General features: G+C 35.4%; 3 protein-coding genes across 9 annotated transcripts; 2 read left to right on the top strand and 1 right to left on the bottom strand.

The window, feature by feature from the left end:
- The first annotated feature begins 1,913 nt into the window (after nt 1–1,913).
- Nucleotides 1,914–7,491, top strand: Anchor (integral membrane protein GPR155 homolog anchor). Of its 3 annotated transcripts, none has more exons than XM_077399159.1 (12): nt 1,914–2,409; nt 2,759–2,919; nt 3,018–3,145; nt 3,305–3,594; nt 3,678–4,489; nt 4,569–4,636; nt 4,713–4,859; nt 4,942–5,081; nt 5,222–5,387; nt 5,468–5,621; nt 5,692–5,878; nt 5,969–7,491. In XM_077399159.1, exons 2-12 carry the CDS (start codon nt 2,917–2,919, stop codon nt 6,280–6,282), a joined length of 2,409 nt encoding a protein of 802 aa, XP_077255285.1. In that variant the 5' UTR covers nt 1,914–2,409; nt 2,759–2,916; the 3' UTR covers nt 6,283–7,491. The 3 variants fall into 3 exon arrangements, with proteins under 3 accessions (XP_077255285.1, XP_077255286.1, XP_077255287.1); XM_077399160.1 differs by lacking the exon at nt 1,914–2,409 and adding an exon at nt 2,424–2,591; XM_077399161.1 differs by lacking the exon at nt 1,914–2,409 and adding an exon at nt 2,424–2,619.
- Nucleotides 7,492–7,937: 446 nt separating this feature from the next.
- On the bottom strand, nt 7,938–11,093 carry Elp5 (Elongator complex protein 5). Of its 4 annotated transcripts, none has more exons than XM_077399173.1 (3): nt 10,855–11,093; nt 9,492–9,572; nt 7,938–9,120 (listed from the first exon to the last, which is right to left on the bottom strand). In XM_077399173.1, exons 2-3 carry the CDS (start codon nt 9,550–9,552, stop codon nt 8,333–8,335), a joined length of 849 nt encoding a protein of 282 aa, XP_077255299.1. In that variant the 5' UTR covers nt 9,553–9,572; nt 10,855–11,093; the 3' UTR covers nt 7,938–8,332. The 4 variants fall into 4 exon arrangements, with proteins under 4 accessions (XP_077255299.1, XP_077255298.1, XP_077255297.1 ...); XM_077399172.1 differs by having other exon boundaries at nt 9,492–9,566; XM_077399171.1 differs by lacking the exon at nt 10,855–11,093 and adding an exon at nt 9,655–9,827.
- A 1,226-nt stretch (nt 11,094–12,319) lies between these two features.
- On the top strand, nt 12,320–21,676 carry Madm (MLF1-adaptor molecule). Of its 2 annotated transcripts, XM_077399162.1 has the most exons (11): nt 12,322–13,206; nt 14,943–15,029; nt 15,698–15,922; nt 16,023–16,153; nt 16,231–16,325; nt 18,498–18,581; nt 18,646–18,933; nt 19,210–19,369; nt 19,467–19,653; nt 19,745–19,864; nt 19,952–21,676. In XM_077399162.1, the coding sequence occupies exons 1-11, from the start codon at nt 13,078–13,080 to the stop codon at nt 20,255–20,257; spliced, it is 1,812 nt and encodes a 603-aa protein (XP_077255288.1). In that variant the 5' UTR covers nt 12,322–13,077; the 3' UTR covers nt 20,258–21,676. The 2 variants fall into 2 exon arrangements, with proteins under 2 accessions (XP_077255289.1, XP_077255288.1); XM_077399163.1 differs by lacking the exon at nt 14,943–15,029 and having other exon boundaries at nt 12,320–13,206.
- The last annotated feature ends 31 nt before the right edge of the window (nt 21,677–21,707 follow it).

Genomic DNA, 21,707 nt, shown 5'->3' with positions numbered 1-21,707 from the left:
CCTTCATGATTTTTTTTCAAATTTTTTGTCGAACCGTTTTCAAAATATCGATTTTTGAAAAATTACGTTACTTTTTTTTTAAACGCCCATAATTTTACGAAAAATGGGCCAAAAAAATGGGACGTTTTTTTCAAATTTTTGTTTAAACACATTTAATAAAAAATATCAAAAAATATTTTAAAACTGTGTTTCTATAAGATTTTCAAAGGACCCCGCACAAAAACCTATGGAAATAGGTTCTCGGCGAATTTGTCTGAAACTTTGGGAAAATGTTGTTCATGTCATCTTGATCAAAAGTTCTCAAGGCAACAACTCTCTTTAAAGCAGAATTTTTGCTCTAAGAGACCTCAAAGATATGGATATTTTATCACGCGATCACAGATGATTTCACCCATTCAGCTTTCAGAATAATGATTGTGTGTGTTTGTGTGTGTATTGCATAACCCATAAAACCTAATAACCTAATGTATTGATGAATAACAGTAATAACAGTATGAACCGTCGGGATTAGCGTTATCATAATATATATAATATATTTATGTGCGTATGCGTATCGTGCTCGTGCGATTGCGTGTGCGTGTGTATGAATATGTATGTTCAATTGCATTACGGTTTTATATGTAATATTATTTACTTTCGAGACAGTAACAATAAAAAAAATAACATATATTTCATTTATATATGTATTTTTGTTTACATTTCTCAACATTTTATCAACGAAATAATAAACAGAGTTTTTTGTCCTAAATAACATTACCGTTTTTCTTTCTTCAAATATACCCTAGAATTCCAAAAAATCCTGATTTTACCATACTAAGTGTATACGCTACCCAGTGTACTAAGAGAGAGAGGGACAGCAATGAGAGAGGGAAAGAGGGAGAGGGAGGGAGAGAGAGAGAGAGAGAGAGAGAGAGAGAGAGAGAGAGAGAGAGAGAGAGAGAGAGAGAGAGAGAGAGAGAGAGAGGAATAAATGAGTGCATGCAAATTACATACATAGAGAAAGAAATAATAATACGAGAGATATCTGTCCTTGTCTAACGAGGCATCTGTACGACATATCTGTCAAAGCTCGTTCTTTGAAACGGCTTCATAGATCGCAAAATCCTTTTACAGGAGTAAAGTTTAGGTACTAATGAAGGGTGGGATTGTAAAATAATTAGTAATAATTAAAAAAAATGTAAAATTGCCTAACGAGATATCTGTACCACATGGGCCCGATTCTCTAACGAGAAACATATGCGCAAACACTGCTTTAACAGAAAGGCTGCAAATTGATTTGCTCTCTGTCGCACAGTTTTTAGCCAATAAGCTTGCAGCTTTTCTGTTAGAGCAGAGTTTACGCATACGTTTGTAGATAGAAAATCGGGCCCCATATCTTTCAAAGCTCGTTCTTTGAAACGGCTTCATAGATCGCAAAATCCTTTTACAGGAGTAAAGTTTAGGTATAATGAAGGGTGGGATTGTAAAATAATTAGTAATAATTGAAAAAAATGTAAAAATGCCTAACGCGATATCTGTACCATATATCTTTCAAAGCTCGTTCTTTGAAACGGCTTCATAGATCGCAAAATCCTTTTACAGGAGTAAAGTTTAGGTACTAATGAAGGGTGGGATTGTAAAATAATTAGTAATAATTGAAAAAAATGTAAAAATGCCTAACGAGATATCTGTATCATATATCTGTCCTGGGTTCGATTGCTGTGTAGAAACCAGACAATGTAGCCAACCCCGAAACTGCCCACAGCTGCATGCGCCATCTCGCCATCTCTCGCAAGATCCGTGAACTACTGCTGTGACATAATTGCTGCTCTGCGTGAATATTTTTGTGAAAAATATACACGATCGTTTCAAAGCTCTCATTTTTATTCCAGGCTTTCAATCTCAATTTTAAAGGTACGTTATTGTTTGTGCACGTCTTCTGAAGGGTGGGAAAGTTTAATTTCGTACATATTACGTATACAACTGTTTATATCAGAAAATAAGGTTTTGAGGTGACAGCATTTTAAAATTTTTTTCAATTATTACTAATTATTTGACAATCCCACCCTTCATTAGTACCTCTACTTTACTCCTGTAAAAGGATTTTGCGATCTGTAAAGCCGTTTCAAAATGAGAGCTTTGAAATGAATTGTCGGTAATTTGGACGGCTTTAGCATCCCCTTAATTTTCGCGACTGCGCGGAATTACCTGGTCTTGCGTCGCGTGCGTGACTTCGCGCTCGTCGTGAATGGTGGTGAATGGCCTACGCTACGCCGGACTTTGCTCTTGCGTAGCGGTTTAATGGGAATCTATTCATCTCACGGCGCAAAAATCCAGATAACTTGCGCGATATTTTTCGTTTGCCGCATTCCGCAGGGCGGAAACATGCATTCCGACTAACCGATTTTTTCGTATGCAGTGATATTTTAGGTAATATAATTGGTGCGACGAGTGTCGATTCATGATTTTGAACATATGTTCGAATATTGGCGAGAACTTGGACCGGCGATCGACTGTCGGGGGAGAAGAAAATGCTGATAATTTAATCTCGCCTCTTCTCCGCCGACGAAGCATTTTCTGTACCGGCCTTACATAAGATGCATACTCTTCGCGTGTGTGTTTTTCTGTGCATATCGAAAAGTACATATATCACTTCACGATTCATTGATCTTTCTTGTTCTCTGAACGTTACCGAGAAATCTGATAGAATGCAAGTCGGAATTGAACGTGAAAGGATTTTGCAATTACACAAGGAGCTGAGAAACATTTGTGTTTGCAGGTGGTTTTATAATTTTGAGACACACGTATCCTTTCCTGATATTAATGGAGACATGAGGACAAAATGCCATACGAGTTCATTGTGCAAAGGGATCAGTTTTATACCGTTAACGATATATTAAAGAGATGATAATACTTTTCACATTATAGCAGAAAAAAATGGTATATAAATTACAGATATATAAATCACTGTTATCTTCAAGTTAATGTTACGTAAAACATAAGTTATATATCTTGTATGTACTTTCTTCCCAATTTAGATTAGTGAAGGAAATACCGTATCGACATCTTTGTCGTTAAGCACAAATCAATATGCAGAGACGGAGAGTGAGCCAACTGATAACTTGTATCTTGCGCTGATACAATGCTTCGGTATTATACTATGCGGGTAAGGATACGCTTCTGTCCAGGATAGCCTGAAAAACTTTATTAAGAGTTTGAATATGCACTCAAATCTGCACAACGTTATTTTTAGGCTCCCTCATATAAATTTGAATAAAGATTTTATATCTTATGACGCATTACTTTATGATTTTACATTTTATAGATATGTAGCAGGAAGATTCGGTGTGATAACGAAGACAGAGGCGAATGGCATGAATACTTTTGTCGGCACTTTTGCTTTGCCGTCTTTAATTTTTATGTCCCTGGCGAAACTCGACTTTACGCTGGTTAATTGGAAATTTCTCCTCGCCGTATTGCTCGCCAAGAGCTGCGTTTTCATCGCTGTGCTTGCGGTTTCGTTGGTAATCAAGAAGCCATCAAATCCTGGACGCTCTGCGCTCTTTGCAATATTTACCACTCAGAGCAATGACTTCGCTATTGGATATCCGATGAGTAAGAATAAAAGCACGTTTGTGCGCGATTCCACAATGTTACGTATTATCTAATATGCCTCACATTGAATATCGCTATTTCAGTTTACGCTCTCTATGGAAAAACGCATCCGGAGTACGCCGCTTATCTGTATTTGATGGCTCCTATATCACTGGCAATTTTAAATCCAATTGGTTTTATATTACTGGAGATAAATAAACGACGTGTGGAGGAGCACACAAGTTGTAGAGACATGGTTTATTCCATTGTGAAGGGCGTCGTGCTAAATCCCGTGCTTTTCATGACGGTTTTGGGCATTATAGGAAATCTTATCTTCAAACACAATGTACCACATTTGCTCGCCGCGATACTCGAGGTGCTCGGCAATGCTTTTTCTGCTAGCGCATTGTTCCTCCTCGGCTTAATGATGGTAGGGAAGATACACAAATTAAAAGGTACAGCGCTGGTTATCCCGGGTATACTGATCTCGGTGAAGCTGCTAGTCTTGCCTCTAGTCATAAGAGAGTCTATAATTCTTTTGAACGCCGGCGATAATGTAACAGAGACGAGAGATTTGAGTACCTACGGCTTTCTGTATGGTACAATCCCGACGGCACCGGCTCTATTTATTTTCACTTTACGATACAATCTCGATATCGACTTAATTGCATCAGCTATGGTAGCTTGTACGTTTCTCTCTGCACCGCTTATGTTTGTATCGGCTAAAGTAATCAATGCAGTTTCCGCTGGAATGACACCAGTTAGTTATGCGCGGCAGCTTAACATTTTTTCCTTCGATATAAGCGTTGTGTCAGCAACAGCTTGTATATGGTTGTTGATATGTTTCCTTGGATTTGGACGTAAAAGATACAACCAAGTCACTCACCGATGCACTCTCTGCCTCGTGATTGCACAGGTATGTTTTACATATTCAGTTTGTTGCAAGTATACATTTCTACGTATTTAGTTTTGTACAAAATATTTTTTATTTTCAGTCCGCAATAGCAATAGGTGTGATAATGTGGTCAAAACTTGATTCAAATAACAATCAGACAATATTATGGTAATCCTAAAACTTTAAATGGTTATTCGGTGACTTTTATCAAATAAAATTTCTTCATCATTCTTATTAATTACAGGTATATTCAGTTTATTCTAATAACTACTGGTGTATATGCCAGCAGAATATGGACAGCCGCAATTGCAGCAACATTACTATTTCTGAGTTCGCGCTCATTATCTTTCGTTGAAAATCTGATTAAATGGTTTTATCCTCTTGGATGGGGGTACGAATATTAGCTTACTTTAAATTCTATACCTCACTATATTTGATGTCTATTATATAATAATGTGTGTATTAATTTACAGGGTGCCACTTCTAATGGTGACATTAACATGCATCACTGTCAGATTAAATCCGTCTGATTTTGATTTTAAAAATCCGAATTTTCAATTAGGCAGGACTCAAGCTGCTGTATCTTCATTCGTATTAATATTCTGCTTTATAGGTATGTTACGAGAAGTGTTAATAATTATTTTCAGTACAAGCAATTTTTATTTTTCAAATTACTATTATTACGTTGTGTCATTGTGAAGTACGTATTTAGAATCTTAGATAAAAATTTTGTAATAATTATCCTGTCCACAGTGACACTAGGTTGTTTGGTCTTACAACAGAGATATGAAAGAAGGCACAATGCGATGTCATATGAACATCTGAGGAACAATGCAGTACAGTCTACAATCGAAAGTAATGAAAGAATCGTAGTAGATGTGGAAGACTTAGTTTCTCCATTAATTGATGCAACACCCAGGTAAGTCCATTTAAAATAAGAGTATGTAAATGTGAAGAAATGAAGAATTTGTAAATTACTGTTGATATAAACGCTTGTAGGTTTGGCTGTGAATTTCAAAATGGTTGTCCAAATGGAGCATGCAGAGCTGGTGAAGATGGAAGTAACTGTGAGGAGGAAAATGGAACAAATAACGATCCTCAGATTTTGCGACATTTGGTTCTTCTTATTTTGCTGTTATGCTCCATGTTTATTGTACGTAAATTATTATTTTCTTTACTTGAATATTAAGATCGTAAAATTAATTTTGATATACATATTACAGGGCTTATCGATATCCGTGGGAACATTAATAATGGAACAGCTAACTGGCATTTATGCCGAGCTTGCCTTCTTAGATGTGACTTTGAATTTCGGACAATCATTAATAGCGTTTGCTATTTTTGGATTAGATCCTAGTTTGGGTAAATTAGGATGTTGGCTGCGGAAAATATGCAGAAAATGGCAATGTGGTACAGTACCTTTATGATATAATACACATTTTATATTATTGATTGATTTTATACATATATATTTAATAATATTTTGTAATTTTTTGATAGGAAGAGAATTGGAACTTCCTTGTGAGGAAGCTCTCAGTTCAGAAGTAAAAGAGATTCGAGAACAATTTAGTCGATGTCACTTAGACGCGTGTCGAGCACGCATATCCATGTGCCGCAGGCGATTATTGAGGGTGTACAGAGGAGTTTTTTCAGGAACAGATTTGGTCAACTGGTTGCTCGAAGTTGGCATTGTCAATAACCGAGAGGATGCCGTGCAATATGGTCGCTGCTTGTTAGAGAGCAGAGTTCTGCAACATGTCGATGGTACACACCACTTCTACGACCAAAATCTCCTTTACACGTTTAATGCATAATTTTATGCAAATTCCGAACATTTGGTAAAATTTTTCCGACAAGACAAGATAGTTCCATTTGTATTACATTTCAGACAATAGATATTCGAATGAGGAACAAAATTAATTTTATTATAATGATAATTGACAGCATATAGTCAAACCTCGATGTTTCTTATTTATTTAGTCTGAGCAATCTCTTCATTCCTAGTCTTTTCAATTTTCACATATTTTAGTGATATGCACAAAATGGAAATGTACACAATCATATTAGTCATGTGTATCCATAATTTCTTTTTCTTCTTTTCGGATTTCCTTGATGGAACAAATTGCCTAATTTTTGTTTACAAAGCGTTCATAATTTCACTAGTCTCTTTCATTTCATTTGTACATCAAACAGTAAGTATAAAGTAACACAAGAGGAAAAAGAAGTTAAATTTATAGAGGCTGAATTGATCGAGAGTAGATGCGCAATGAATACAAAGGTTTGATTATATATACGTTCAAAATAACTTATAAAAGTAAATACGTAACAAATTAGTTGAACAATTTTGTATAGTTTTATATTAGTTATGTTTAAGTGGTGCAGTTTATAGAAAATATTCCTCGGATTTTATAAATAATATTTCTCCACTTCTCGTGGAAAAATATCATTTATCGATGAAAATGACATCTTTTTGAACATTTACAGTAATAAAATGCGATGTAATTTACGTTGCATAGTGTAGACATATTCCTATTATTATTATTATTGGAGAACAGCAACAGTATTAGGTACAATTTAACTAGTTTACTGTGACTATAAAATGAGTAAAGGCTGTGTTTAGTATATAGCATATTGCACTCTCAGCACATAGTTTAACAATTGAATTGTTCTAATACTAAAAGAAGCTATTTTTATATAAAGATCTTGATTATTTATTACGATACATTTAATTAAGAATGTGATATAAGTGTCAGGGAATGATGATTGAACAACAAAGAAGTCGAAGAAGATTAATATGGAAAATATATTTAAATTGTCTTGGAAATGTTAATTATATTGAACAGGCTATTAAGGATTACGGAGTAATGAAACGTCTCGAAAAAGTTAAAAATTTATTGTAAATTTCTATTCATATGATTTTATTCTGTATATTGTGAATGTTTATCGTTTTATTTATTAAAATAAATGTGTTATAAGTGCTGTGTAAGTTGATGTGTGTGAGTAATAAATACACGACAATTATATCAGAAGTGCAATAAAATTTTTACCCTTTTCTCAGAGGAGCATGTACATCAAAAGTTGTGATTGTCCAAAAATTCGAAAATTAAAAATGTTACAGTAGAAACTCCAATATCGTTTTCGATTTAAGCAGGTTTGAGTCACTCCGGAAGTGATTAACGCTTTCTAAATCACTAGAGAAGTAAGATATCTGATACTACGTTTACACGAGCGTTACTGCTGTAGTAACTTACGATATATCACTCGTTTACGCGGAGTATATTATCGTAAGTTACTACAAAATCCCGTTTACGCGAAGCAAAATCCCGTTTACACGAAGGAATTATCGTAAGTTACTACAGAAGTAACGCTCGCGTAAACGTAGTATGAATCATAAATTGATAACACTAATACACTAATACAATGCATTATAACTAAGGATCAAGTTCAATATGTACTTCAAAATCCGTACTTCAAATTCATTAATCATTTATTTTCTAGGATTCGAGTAATATTCATAAGAAATAATATTTCATACACTGCAGTTGCAAAGTAATCGATTCCGACAATTTAATATCGAATTTTAGAAAAATATCCCTGCAAGATTCGAAATATATTTAAAAGTTTGTATCGCTTTTTTATTAATGATATAATTGATATAACTCAAAAAAAAGATTCAACTTTCTGTCTCTTTCCAATCTATGTAATATATATTTTTGTATTTCTCTCTAAGAATTTACCCTCAAGATTCGGAAAAATTTGTCTCCCAATGAAATATAAAAAATATGCGCTTAACAAGTTTTTGTTTTATATAAAATATATGTTATATTATAGTTTTTGCATACAAATTCTTTTATTTTTATAAACTTATATGCACAGATCATCATCAGGATCCTCTTCATCTATATCATCTACATCTTCCGGTTGATAAAATATCCTGGATGTATTTGTTGCATTCAAAGTGTAGGGTAAAGGTGTCTTGTCCCTTTGATCCATCTCCTGAGCGCTCATTTCTATTCTAAACGACGCTTCAATCTTTACTGGTTCTGGTTCCGTCTTGCGGATGCTTGGTACCACAACTTTTTCAGCATTGATCTGATAAGATTCAATATCCTGCCTTATTATTTCTGTTTGACATATCATGGAACCACCCGACTTTCTATGGGTGAGCTTTGCATTATAAATTAAATTGTTTGTAGGATTGACTCCGGTAAACCTTTCCAGTTTGACATAAGTAGTGCCGAAAGTCTCGATTGCGGGAACTTTGATCTGCATGAAATCCCTCCGATAAATACATATCAATTGCGACACTTGCCTACTTAACTTCTCCACAAACTGCAGAGCTTTTCCCAAACCCACATACAGAACCAAAGAACTCAAACAATTGACAACGACCGTATTTTGAGGCTTCAACTTGACAGTTTCGAGTATATAATCGAGATTTTTCAAGTCTTTACTCTCAATGTTTTCATTCGGATAAACATTATAGTAATCGTGCAAGTTTACATTCGGTGATGTGAGCGGTTTTGGTTCGTCGTCGTACCAAGCCTTTGGATCGGAAAATGACAACAAATCGATATTGTAGTCAGAATTCTTTTCCTTCCACACGTTCACCCATCCGGCTATCAACGCTGTCGCATGCGTTACATCTAGACCTATGCAAAGAAATGCAAAGAAATTAGGATTTACAAAAAATGTAGATTAATTTAGATTGTACTTAACTTTCCGTCTATGTATGGTTTTTTTGCGCTCTCAGAGTGTATACGTGGGTCTGTCACGTTCGACGCTATTTTTCCCTATCTTAAAGTATTTTAAGAAAAATCTAAAAAAATTCATGAAACATCTGCCTACATTGTAGTTGACGATTTCATAGTTATTTTGATAAACAATATTTATTTAATACAACGTTTATTCCTGGCAGGCTTGCAAGTTTTACAATTACGAGCAGATATTTTGGCTTGGACACCGTAGATCCATGTATATAGACGGAGGGTTAATAAAGGAATACTTAATAAAGGAATATAACCTTCGTCTATAACAATTACTTTCGCCCCATCTAGCAAAGGTAATGTTTCCACGAGTGACATTCTTGTTGTACAAGCTGTAGCTTTGTAAAAAAAAAAGATAAGTGTATATATATATATATATATATATATATATATGGTATTTATTTAGAATAGCTACTGCACCTCAAATATCGATGAAATTAGGCTTAATCGATTCGTTTTTGCATAAAACGAAAGAATCTGGCAGAAAAATGCGGCGGTCTGCCCTGCGAAGCGAGATATTTAGCGTTAAAGTTGACGACTCTCAGGTTATGAAACCTGTCATACCGACGAGATGTAGCGATTGTGGTAGCGACAGAAACATGCCCCGCGGCCACATGCGCATGCTCCGTGTCCGCACGCGCATGCAAAAGTGCGCGAATTTGAAACGTATGCATACTTATAATGCATAAATATAAATATGTACTTTTTATATACGAACTATTCTCTGCTTTAACAAATTATTTGTTAAATAATTTGTTAAAGCAGAGAATAGTTGGTATATGGAAAGTACATATTTATATTTACAATGAATAGTTGGTATATAAATATGTACTTTTCGTATACCAACTATTCTCTGCTTTACAAATTATTTCTGCTACAGATATTATGCGTCGAAGTTAACGAAACAGAAATAATTTGTTAAAGCAGAGAATAGTTGGTATACGAAAAGTACATATTTATATACCAACTATTCATTGTACATATAAATATGTACTTTTCATACCCCAACTATTCTCTGTTTTAACAAATTATTTAACAAATAGTTTGTTAAAGCAGAGAATAGTTGGTATATGAAAAGTACATATTTATATACCAACTATTCATTGTAAATATAAATATGTACTTTCCATATACCAACTAATCTCTGCTTTAAACAAATTATTTAACAAATAATTTGTTAAAGCAGAGAAAAGTTCGTATATAAAAAGTACATATTTATATTTATGCATTATAAGTATGCATACGTTTCAAATTCGCGCACTTTTGCATGCGCGTGCGGACACGGAGCATGCGCATGTGGCCACAGAGCTGACAGAGCATGCGCATGTGGCCGCGGGGCATGTTCATGTCGCTACCACAGTCGCTACATCTCGTCGGTATGACAGGTTTCATAACCTGAGAGTCGTCAACTTTAACGCTAAATATCTCGCTTCGCAGGGCAGACCGCCGCATTTTTCTGCCAGATTCTTTCGTTTTATGCAAAAACGAATCGATTAAGCCTAATTTCATCGATATTTGAGGTGCAGTAGCTATTCTAAATAAATACCATATATATATATATATATATATATATATATATATAGTGTACAGCAAAGTTTAAATTAATAAAAATATACGGACGATAGAGGAGCCTTCGTTGTTGTTCTCCTAAAGAGTCGCACGTGCGCGACGCGTGGAACTGCGATATCTGCTATTTTTGGATATTTGGAATATCACCGACATGCCTCTCGTAATTTATCCAACGCGTGTCTATTTCTCGTTACACGGTGTGTCACGGGCGCGAAGCGGCAAACTGTAAGTCCGACGGACGCTCTTCTCCAAACGCATTGGCATTATTTGGCATCACGCGAAATCCAGGGAATGCTGGGAATGTGAGGGAATAAACATAACCACGTCAGCAAAATCATATTAAGTATATGACGAACGCGAGAATTTGAGTCATCAGCGAGATACGAGTTCCCAGTTTTTTATGGAAATATCATTAATAATAATCTTTGATAAGGATAGGGCAAGGAGAAGTGAGGAGAAGTCATTCCCAATTATTCAATAAAGAAATAAAAATATGCATTAATAATATGGGAATATGTGCGCGATAGTATCGATACGAGATTCTGAGGTATCGATAGCCAATGTCGTCAAGATTCAAAAAATCGACGATTCTCCATAAGTATTATTGTTTATTAATAAACTCTTTATGGAATCTGAAAAGTAATCGTAAAAGCCTTTATCGTTTCGAGTAAATCTTCCGCTTTTTTATTGGCTTATCTTCAACGGAATCGATACCATTAATCAATATTTGTAAAAAGAGCATTATGAGTAATGGGAATAGTGATATTAGATATCGATTATCGTAAATGGCCTTAAATGACGCGATCTTCTGAATAATGCAACGTATTGTATTATAATTTGTTAATATTTGAATACTTATAAATATTTTATCTTTTTGGAGTTCTTCCTTTTCTGTTTTTATTTCAGTTTTTATTTCATAAGAAAGTATTATAAAGGAAGTATTTAATAATGGACGCCAAATCTGCTCTTAATATATATATCTTATTGCACTTTATATTGCATTAAGATTATGTCGGGACAAAAAAGAGAAAATCGAGGAAAATTGAAAAATGCATAAAAGAAGCAATTAAAAACCATTTAAACATCAATATCTTGTTCGAACATCGGCACGAACCAAAGGAACAACAGTCGCGTCGTGTTCTATTCGATTGTGGCGACTCGATGGCGATCCTGAAATTTTATGCTACCAACTTCACGTCAATTTATCAATTTGGTAATTATCCAGAGCCACTCTCCGATGACCTTGACCTTGACATAGAAGGTTATACCCTTCTGAGTGACTTTTTGAAAATTATTTTAGCCGGCTTTTTTTATTTTCCCTTTCAATGTGGATTTAAAAAGATAAACTTTGAACTAGTGCAGCCGGTTTAGCAATAGAAAACAGACCCAAAATTTAAAAAATTTTGAGTCATTTTTCCACCAGAATTTACGCGATTAGTCCGATGGCGGCGCCATATTCAATCGCGCGCGTGCGCGCGCAAGCTCGCCGAGGGGGCGTTGTCGCGGCGGGCTGGCCGACAGGCGGCGCGGCGGTCGTGGCCGAGAGGTGTATCGCCTAACTTGGACCATTCGGGTGGGCGAACGTGACCGAAGACATAACGAAAATGAGTGCCAGAGTGTGTGTCACATCGAGGCAGTTTCGCTCGCAATAGGGAGGTTTTATTTTGACAGTGCGATACGCGGGCGGCTAGCGCGATGCTCATCACCGCGGCGCGTCCCTGAGCGAAGCCGTGTAGCGTCGTGTAGCGCGCGTCCGTCGCGTAAGATCAGAAATATCGCCGCTCCGGGTCTCAGCCAGTTGGAGACGAGCGGGCGCGCTGCGTGTGCACCTGCATGTGTCACTTGTGAGTGCAGTGCGAGCCAGCGGACACGTAGTATCTACCTACCTACCTACGCATTGTTACGCACGAGTAACGTGACTTTGTTATTATTATTATTGTTATTGTTGTTGTTATTGCCACTGTCGCCGACGTCGCCATCTCCGTCGCCGTCGTCATCGTTGTCGTCGTCATCGCCGTCATCGCTAACGTCGTCATCGTCACCGTCGCCGTCGCTGATGCCGCTGATGCCGCTGTAACCGACATCGACGACGCCGCGGCTGCCGCTGTTCTCCGCGTGCATCCGCCTAATCCAGGAGTCAGTACGTCGCCGGTCGTTGCCGTGGCGTGTCGCCCGATGCGAAACTAGAAGAGAGCACCGCACTGGAGATCTCGTCACCGATGAGTTTGACCTGCTGTTCGCTGCTGCCTCTCTAACTAATCGCAAGCGTGTGTGATGCCCGGGAGCCGCTCCAGCACGGACCCAGAGCACAAGTCACCGCGGGAAAGTGGTGAAGACTCGGAGGATGAGAGCGAGATCCTGGAGGAGAGCCCGTGCGGGCGGTGGCTTAAGCGCCGGGAAGAGGTATAACGTTTCTTCAAACTCTTCTAACTGTGCTCCGTCCTGTTTACTCCTTTTATCTTTATTTGTTCCTCCGCTGAGGTAAAGCACTTTCGCATGACCGTTTACCGCTTGAAGCTTGTGCTTTCACCACGTAGCGAGGATCGAGAAAAAATTTCGGAATGTTTTACTTTTTTTTCCATTTTCACTTTTGGTTTCCATTTATCATGGTAATGGTAGTGGTTCATTAGAAGAGCCTCACCTGCCATGGATTTTAATTATTATCAAAACAATAGGCCTATTCTTTTTACTTGCACCTGAACTTGTTGCAGAGTTGTTCGTCTTTTCTTTCTTTCTTTCTTTCTCTCCAATGTGAAAAGAAAGAGAGGAAGTATGAACTGTGCAAGAAGTTTAGCTGAAAAGAATAGGCCTATCAATGTCAAAACGTGATTCATAAGGTTGATTTGTCGTATAGATCCTAACTACCTAACTAATTGATTTTAACTATCTGTTTAGCTGTGAGTGCTATCGGTGCAATTTCCTGTGTTCGTAGGTTTCTGCGGCCAAATTATGATAATTTAGAATATTAATATCCAACGTAGTAATATCCAAGATGTTATGTGTTCTTGCTCTTGCATCTTAATACATCTTAAAGATCATTATCTTCACAACATGCAAAACATATTCTAACATAATGCGACTAGACTATAATTATACTATGACTTGTAAATATATTTAGAAGTATCAAAGTAAAGACTTCCCTCTCCCTCCACTCGTATCTTATTCACGTTTCACTGTATTTTAATTTACAAATGTCTCTTAAACAGCGATATTCGACGATATTTGTGAATGCAAATTTGTCTAAAATGCCTTTATTTCAATTGCGTTGTAATAAATATCTATTAACGTAACTCATTTCACATTTGCATTTATACAGGTGGTTGTATGTATCCAGATGGTGCTGTTATAAAAAGCTTTTTAGAGATTTTTCTCTGCATGAAATGTGCCTCTCCTTTGGACTATTGTGCTTCTCTCATTATTCAGTATAACTAGTCTTACCTGTATCTTAATCTACCGTACCGAAATCTTGGCACAAATGTCTAACCAATATTAGGGCTCATTCATATTTTATCCTAAAAATAGACTGCTGACGTTCTGTTATCGAATGTATAAATCAATGAAATTATTTTGATCATGCTTATTTCGCATGTAGTTCCTGCCTTTCTGTAGAGAAATAGAGCATGTGTTAATAAATATTAGTTTTATACTCGGTTTTATGGCCTATTCTAATATTAATTTATCATATTTTTTTTTACTCCCTTTTTCTATTTGGATTTTTTACTCCAATATGATTATTGGTCATATTTTGAGAATATTTCTCTCACCGATCGCACTATCATAAAACTAAGACGCATTTTTTTTATTACAAATAATATTAAGCTTTTTTCTAATATTGTTTATTGCCACGTGTGCTTTTGTATTTAACAATGACTGAAATTTATAATTTATCATTAATCCTTTTGAGTTATCGATGTATATATATTTTTTAAAGTGAGTATTATGATTTTTAAGTAAGTATTACGATTTTAGTTTTTTTTGTCATTTTCTTAAAAATAATACTTTCTATGAAAATAGATGAAAATTTTATCTTTTATGAAGTAGATCTTGTGAAATAGATATATCTGTGCATAGAAATATAAATCTATATATTTGCTTGATATGGTTCTTTATTAATCATGAAACGTGTGTACCTATTCCAGGTATATGTAGGTTCCAAATCAACGTTAGCCGAAGGTTCTAGCTTTGGATCAACGAGAGGAACTGAAAACGAAATTCCTGAAATGGAAGTACGTACATTGCAAAACTGGATGATGCAGAATGATTCCTATGTTTTGTTGTACCTACGTCGAGCCATTATTTCTCTAGAATATTTTACACTTTAGAATATCTTACACAGAATTATACTAATGAATGGAGACAATAACAATTTACATGCATTATACTATTATGAACAAGTTCGACATTATTATCGCTAACGTCTACAGCGTGCCAAACCCTCTTCTGAATTATCTTCCCCTCCTCAAATTCCTGACAGGGTCACATTCATGTAATAGTAAATAGGCGTTGAAATCGTTTTAACACTACTTTAAGTACACTTAAAATGGACTATTACAGTAATACAATCCATTATACTATATATGTATAGACTCGTAGATTGCATTGAATAAACCTACTCGGTCACAATTTATAGCATGTATTTACAAAGTGTCGTTACAATATATTCGTGTATTTAACAAACACATAAATATCCGAAATAACGAGTACTTGGATAATAGGCGTATGTAAATTCGGGTATAATTGGATGCAGAGACTACATACGTAACAGCACCACACACAATGTTACACCACATTATTTATAAGTTTCTCTAATAAATTAATATAGTTCTTAGTTATTTTTTTTTTTATTAAGATAATTATAAAGATGTACGGATTAGAAACTAGTGCTTGTTTACAGGTGGAACAAAGAGATGTTCCAGGAATTGACTGTGCCTATCTGGCAATGGATACAGAGGAAGGTGTCGAAGTCGTGTGGAATGAGGTGCAATTTTCGGAAAGGAAAAACTTCAAGGCCCAGGAAGAAAAGATACAACTTGTTTTTGAGAACCTCACGCAATTGGAGCACCCTAACATTGTTAAATTTCATAGGTATTGGACAGACACCCATAATGACAAACCCCGAGTAAGTTATACATCAACTAGTCACGCATAATTCTGTTGCCTTTAAATCGATACAATTTGCATATTTTTTATTAATTTGTTTCTTTTATATTATTTCTCAGGTTATATTTATAACGGAATATATGTCATCTGGGTCCCTGAAACAGTTCCTAAAACGAACAAAACGCAATGTAAAAAAGTTGCCTCTACAAGCGTGGAAACGGTGGTGTACGCAAATACTTTCTGCACTTAGGTAGTATATACAATATGTACTATTCAAACTAATCATCTTATTCTCAACTAACATATGTTGCGTTTGAAATGTTTCAGTTATTTGCATTCCTGTTCACCTCCTATTATACATGGGAATCTTACCTGTGACACAATATTTATCCAACACAACGGACTTGTAAAAATTGGTTCAGGTAAGTAAGAAGAAAAAAAAATTGAAAGAACTTTCTCTTGCTACATAATGTATACAGCGATATCATTTTACATATAAACAAAATTGAACGGCATGCCTAAATTTACATATATATCTGAATTTGTATGTGGTAAATATAAATTATCACACGATAGAATCGTTGTTCTCAGGACGAAGATAGTTAATATGTAACAAGATGAGATTATATACATATATGTGTGAGGTATCTTCATCTTCTCATTCACAGGGTTGTCAGAAGCTTATTTAGTTGTAATTTTGAGAAATACACAAACAGTAGCAATTATATTCTTATTAGTACTCGTGTTTTTTTGTTTACATAAAGTGTTAAAGAAGATACAGGTCTTAGAAGGCATATATTGTTTAGTGGCATAAGTAAGAAATAACTCGTGTTAATATTTTTTGCTCAATTTAGTGATTTATCATATGTCTTCTAAGTGTTAAATCTTTTTTTTTAGCATCCATACAATACGTATGAATGAAGTAGGGGTTTTCAGATTTGTATCATGTGCTACTTATTACTCATTACTCAGCTGAAACAAATAATAATTATATGACTCAGTTCCTGATCGAATAAACAACATGACAATATGATTCTCTATTGTGTGTCAATATAGGTGCTTCTCTAGTGGTTTGGCACACAAATATCGTGGAAATATTTATTTACATAAATATTTCATACGTATACTCAATTATATTTTACAAAAGAATTATTTGTTATGAATAATTATAAGACAGTACATCATTAGACTAAAATGAACATTTTTGAACCAGTATTATTATTATAATAATCAAGAGACACGGCGGTGTCTCCCGCCAAGTGCATATTTAACAGGGATACATATACATCAAACGTGATATTTACTAATCATTTGTAAATAGTTAAATTTTTTTATAGCGCGAATAGCATCTATGTATATATGAATGTATGAATACATGTATGTTAAAAGAACCGAATTGATTGCGATTACATATGAATGAATGTGGTTCTCTACACCGAATTATATTTAATTTAAATAGTATTTAGAATTACTTGTAACATATTATTACTCTATTATAACACACACGCGTTTCCCTATAATTCTATACAATGTTAGTAACATGAGTCCATTAGAAAGATTGTGTTAAATTGCTTTTTCATATTAGGAGTAACTTGAGTCCTCATTTTTAATTGTAGCAAATAGGCTAATCTAGATAATGAAAAAAACACAGCAAAAGCCTTTGAAGAGAGGAAGTACAAATCGTACTTTCATCCATGGAGGATAAATCCACCAACGTCGATGTCTTCAATTGGTGTTATTGTCAAAGGTGATGAATTTCAAGAAAAAAATCATTTGGCAGATTGTCATCAGCTGTTGCCAGCTAAGTAAATTAGGCGTAGAGAGGTAAACAACTCCTATACTAATTTTATTAAGTAGCCCATTAAATGTACGGATAATTACAATTTTTTCTTTTTATTATGTTAGTGCCACTATGTTGCACTATTATCTTGTTCTGGTTATTAATTGTATTTAACTAAGGAGGGCAAAGTGCTCACGTGTTTCTTTGCCATTCTCACAATCACCTAGCGCACGCATTTCCATTGTATTTTAATATATACGTTGCTTTTTTGTTCTTCCTGTGTAATTTTCGATTAAGGGATTTTACTTCCCAAATTCATACTTATTCTGACTCGACAAAAGTGGCTCTTTATAGCAGAGCAATCAATTGAAAAATGTGTGGTTATTTTTTTTTATAAAATAACAATTTATGTTTTATTTGTACATCTGTATCTTCCAAGAAACATGCTTCTCTTTTCAGAGACACTTTTACATTTGTACATGCGAAAACTATTAATTGTACGAGGGCTCAAGTTACTTTTAGGATACATTTCCAGCTGAAACACAATTTTTCTAAAAATTTAGTCATTCATCCTCTGGCAGCAAACATATACAATGCGTAGTAGATTATGTATCTAAAATACATTGATTGTCTATTAGAATGTATATTTTGTTTACGTATGTTACGTCTACATAATTCTGTCTGGTGGCTGCCCTACAAAACCAAGTCTAACACATTGTCGAATACGTTCATATTAATATGCCATTTTTATGTTGACGCTCTCCTTGGAATGGAACAGCTTGTGAAAATGGCAATAATCTCTTTCTAATTACAGTAGCCCCAGATGCAATTCATCACCACATCAAGACTTGTAGAACGAACATGAAGAACATGCATTTTGTGGCTCCAGAATACGGAAGTGAGTGCACTGTTTGTACGAAGGCGTGGATTTAAATTATATTCAAACAATTTGTTACTTTAAGATTCCGTCACACCTGCCATTGACATTTATTCGTTCGGAATGTGCGCTTTGGAGATGGCCGCGCTGGAAATTCAGGGAAACGGTGATACGGGTACAATTGTTACCGAAGAGAACATCCGGAAGACAATAGAATCTTTAGATGATGTTCAACAAAAAGATTTTATTCGTAAATGTCTTCAGGTGGACCCGCTTAGTAGACCGAGTGCGAGAGAGTTGCTTTTTCATCCCGTTCTATTTGAAGTACATTCTCTCAAGTTGCTCGCAGCACACGCCTTGGTCAACTCAGCTAGTAAGTTGAGAAGCAAGCAATTTGTCATCTATACGCTATAAATAAATTAAATATTAAAAGTATATTATTGTTTAAAAAAGTAAGGTAATATTATAAAATGTTTATTTAATGAACATTGATCATCTAGTGTAATCTATAACATAATATTATCAAGATCTATCAAGTAAACAAATTTGTTAATCATCCAACACGATGTATGGTATATTGTGAACGTGGCTTAAAGATAGTTATAATGATTATAACTAGCGATTATAAATAACATTGATTATTTTACAGCTAACATTTCGGAAACAATCACAGACGAAGTGTTACAAAGGCTATATGGACCAGATACCATAGTCGCCGAAATAAAGTATCAAGGGATACCTCCGCAACAAATTCGCTTAAGTGATATTCCCGTTACGGAGAAATTAGAGAAATTTGTTGAAGACGTAAAGTGAGTATCTCAGTCATGAGAGATACATGATTGGATCATGAGCCTGGATTTTCTTATATCGGATAAGTTGGTAACCAGAGTGATTTTACGTTGCCAGGTATGGAATATATCCATTGACTGCATTTATGGCGAAATTGCCTCCGCCTGTCCGACCGAGGGCGATATCGCCCGAAGTGACAGAATCGGTTAAATCGGTTACACCCGAGCCCGTGGACGTGGAGTCTCGAAGAGTAGTTAATATGATGTGTAATGTTAAGCCTAGAGAAGATAGTAGTGAATTACTAGTGAGTGGCACATAGAACATTTTAGTGAGATAGCTTATGGTATCATATATCAACAATTTGTATCATAAATTGGTATATTATTTTTGTGCAGATGACAATATTGTTGCGAATGGATGACAAAATGAATAGACAATTGACGTGTCCCGTGAGCCAAATGGACACCTCGATGCTTCTCGCACAGGAACTTGTACATTTTGGATTTATTAATGAGGTAAGTTATGTCGCGCATATCTATCGCCAACGAGCGATTCCGAATTGCGAGAGAGAACTTAACGAGACGTTTACGACTGTGTTGCAGAACGATCGTGATAAAATAGCCAATTTAATTGAGGAGGCATTGAGGAGATACTTCAATAAGCAAATGGTGACACCAGGAATGGTATCATTAACTAATCTTCCTACCCAAACTACTTTATTGCTGCCTGGTTCGGAATTTCCATGTCTGCAACACTTTGACAATTCCGTGTGCAACGCCACAACATCCAATAGTGATAATGCAACTAACCTGCTGCCAAAAACCTCAGGTATACCTGTGTCAAGTAACAAAACGAGTAAACTTCACGATGATGCAGAACCGCCGACAATCAGCGAGAGCGGTAGTTAACCATCTAGGACGTCTGATAACTCAGTTCACTGTGCCACTTTGCACGCTTTATGTATAGACTGGCTATGTATTTTTATATTTAAGTAAAACGGGAAGGAGAGGAATGGAAGTAAAGATGGGAGGGTGCCGTGGCTACCACCTCTAAGCTGAATACGACTGCAAATTAGGAAACCGCTTAGCATATTTACTTTCGTATTTAGGCTATCCAATTAATACTTCCGTTGTCCAATTTCGTTGGTCCTCTATATTCTAGAGCTTTTATGTTATACAGGTCTCCTGTTATATCGTTATTTATAGGTATGCGATAAATTGCGAGAAATAATGTATAAACCTAATGTAAAAAGACCAAAATACTTGTGATTGTATAATTAAGAGGATAGTTAGAGGTTTGCTGGATATTGATTCATATTTATACGAAGCTACGTACGATTTGATACTTACCTGTCGTAATCTACCTATCCGGAATACAGTTACGAGAGCTCGTCACGTATCACGTTTCTCATAATGTCTCTTAGAGTTACAAACGATGAAAATTAATACGCCGAAATTGTACATCATGCTTTTCGACATGACAATGTATACCATAAAGTTTATTTCGTGTGCGTACAAATCGACAAGAATTGGATTCAATTATGTGTAAAAACAAAAAAAAAAAGACTATCTCTTCATTGTACAGCTGTTATAAAATCCATTAATATTATATGGATTCTTGGTTTTTCTTCCGGACAAATCATTCGATCTCTCATCGCTCTTATTACTTTCATCAAAATACTCAATCTATTGTAAAGCCTTGCCTAGAAGTGAGCGAATATGATTATTCGCAAGAGAAAGTATAGCAGCGTGCTTGTTCATTTTACTTTTAGTTTTATAGGCAAGAATGCGATGTAATATTGGCTCAATAATAGTGTAATTTGGTAGTAATCGGATAAAGCCACGGCCCTACTCTATACTTGGGTATTATTGATGTGATTAAACCAAGATTATTAAATCTCGATAAAATTAGAAAATCCTTGTAAATATTTTATATTTTTAAGAAAAAAAATCTGTTGACACAGAAAACTAGTCATATAGGTATATTCGAGTGCTAACAGACTAACACAGATCTTATTACGTCTTTTGCATTTATAACACGTGCTTGGCCAAGAGAGATACTGCTCCAATTTCATACCTCGGTCGAATCAATTTCAGTGAAGCATTTCTCATCAAGTAAACGACTAACCCCCTACTAGAGGTACCTATTACCTACAACAACATAAACTTCGATCTTAAGTATGTAAGTAGATTATCAAACTAAATTGAATGTGTATAGCTTTATAATACAAATTATAAACGACGAAAAAAAAAGCGCGACGACTGACTCGTGGATATTATGAAAGGGCTGTACGATGACAGTGATAAATAAATACTTTAACTCGGAAACGCTATTGATTTGAGTACTCTCACCTTCTGA

Source organism: Temnothorax americanus, unplaced genomic scaffold (genome assembly GCF_048541705.1).
Source record: "Temnothorax americanus isolate GAGA-0224 unplaced genomic scaffold, ASM4854170v1 Scaffold123, whole genome shotgun sequence".
In the NCBI taxonomy this organism is placed as follows: Eukaryota; Metazoa; Arthropoda; class Insecta; order Hymenoptera; family Formicidae; genus Temnothorax; species Temnothorax americanus.
The sequence above is the reverse complement of the archived record's forward strand: the minus strand, read 5'-3'. Positions and strand labels throughout refer to the sequence as shown.

What these genes read in the sequence shown, in the direction of transcription:
- Anchor (XM_077399159.1), top strand. An exon ending in ATTAATATTCTGCTTTATAG is followed by an intron (nt 5,082 to 5,221) that starts GTATGTTACGAG and finishes TCCTGTCCACAG; the next exon opens with TGACACTAGGTTGTTTGGTC. An exon ending in TTAATTGATGCAACACCCAG is followed by an intron (nt 5,388 to 5,467) that starts GTAAGTCCATTT and finishes AAACGCTTGTAG; the next exon opens with GTTTGGCTGTGAATTTCAAA.
- Elp5 (XM_077399173.1), bottom strand. Translation starts at nt 9,552, where the DNA reads ATGTCACTCGTGGAAACATTACCTTTGCTAGATGGGGCGAAAGTAATT. An exon ending in AGTAATTGTTATAGACGAAG is followed by an intron (nt 9,121 to 9,491) that starts GTTATATTCCTT and finishes TTCTTTGCATAG; the next exon opens with GTCTAGATGTAACGCATGCG.
- Madm (XM_077399162.1), top strand. Translation starts at nt 13,078, where the DNA reads ATGCCCGGGAGCCGCTCCAGCACGGACCCAGAGCACAAGTCACCGCGG. An exon ending in TGTGGCTCCAGAATACGGAA is followed by an intron (nt 18,582 to 18,645) that starts GTGAGTGCACTG and finishes TGTTACTTTAAG; the next exon opens with ATTCCGTCACACCTGCCATT. An exon ending in CGCCTTGGTCAACTCAGCTA is followed by an intron (nt 18,934 to 19,209) that starts GTAAGTTGAGAA and finishes ATTATTTTACAG; the next exon opens with CTAACATTTCGGAAACAATC.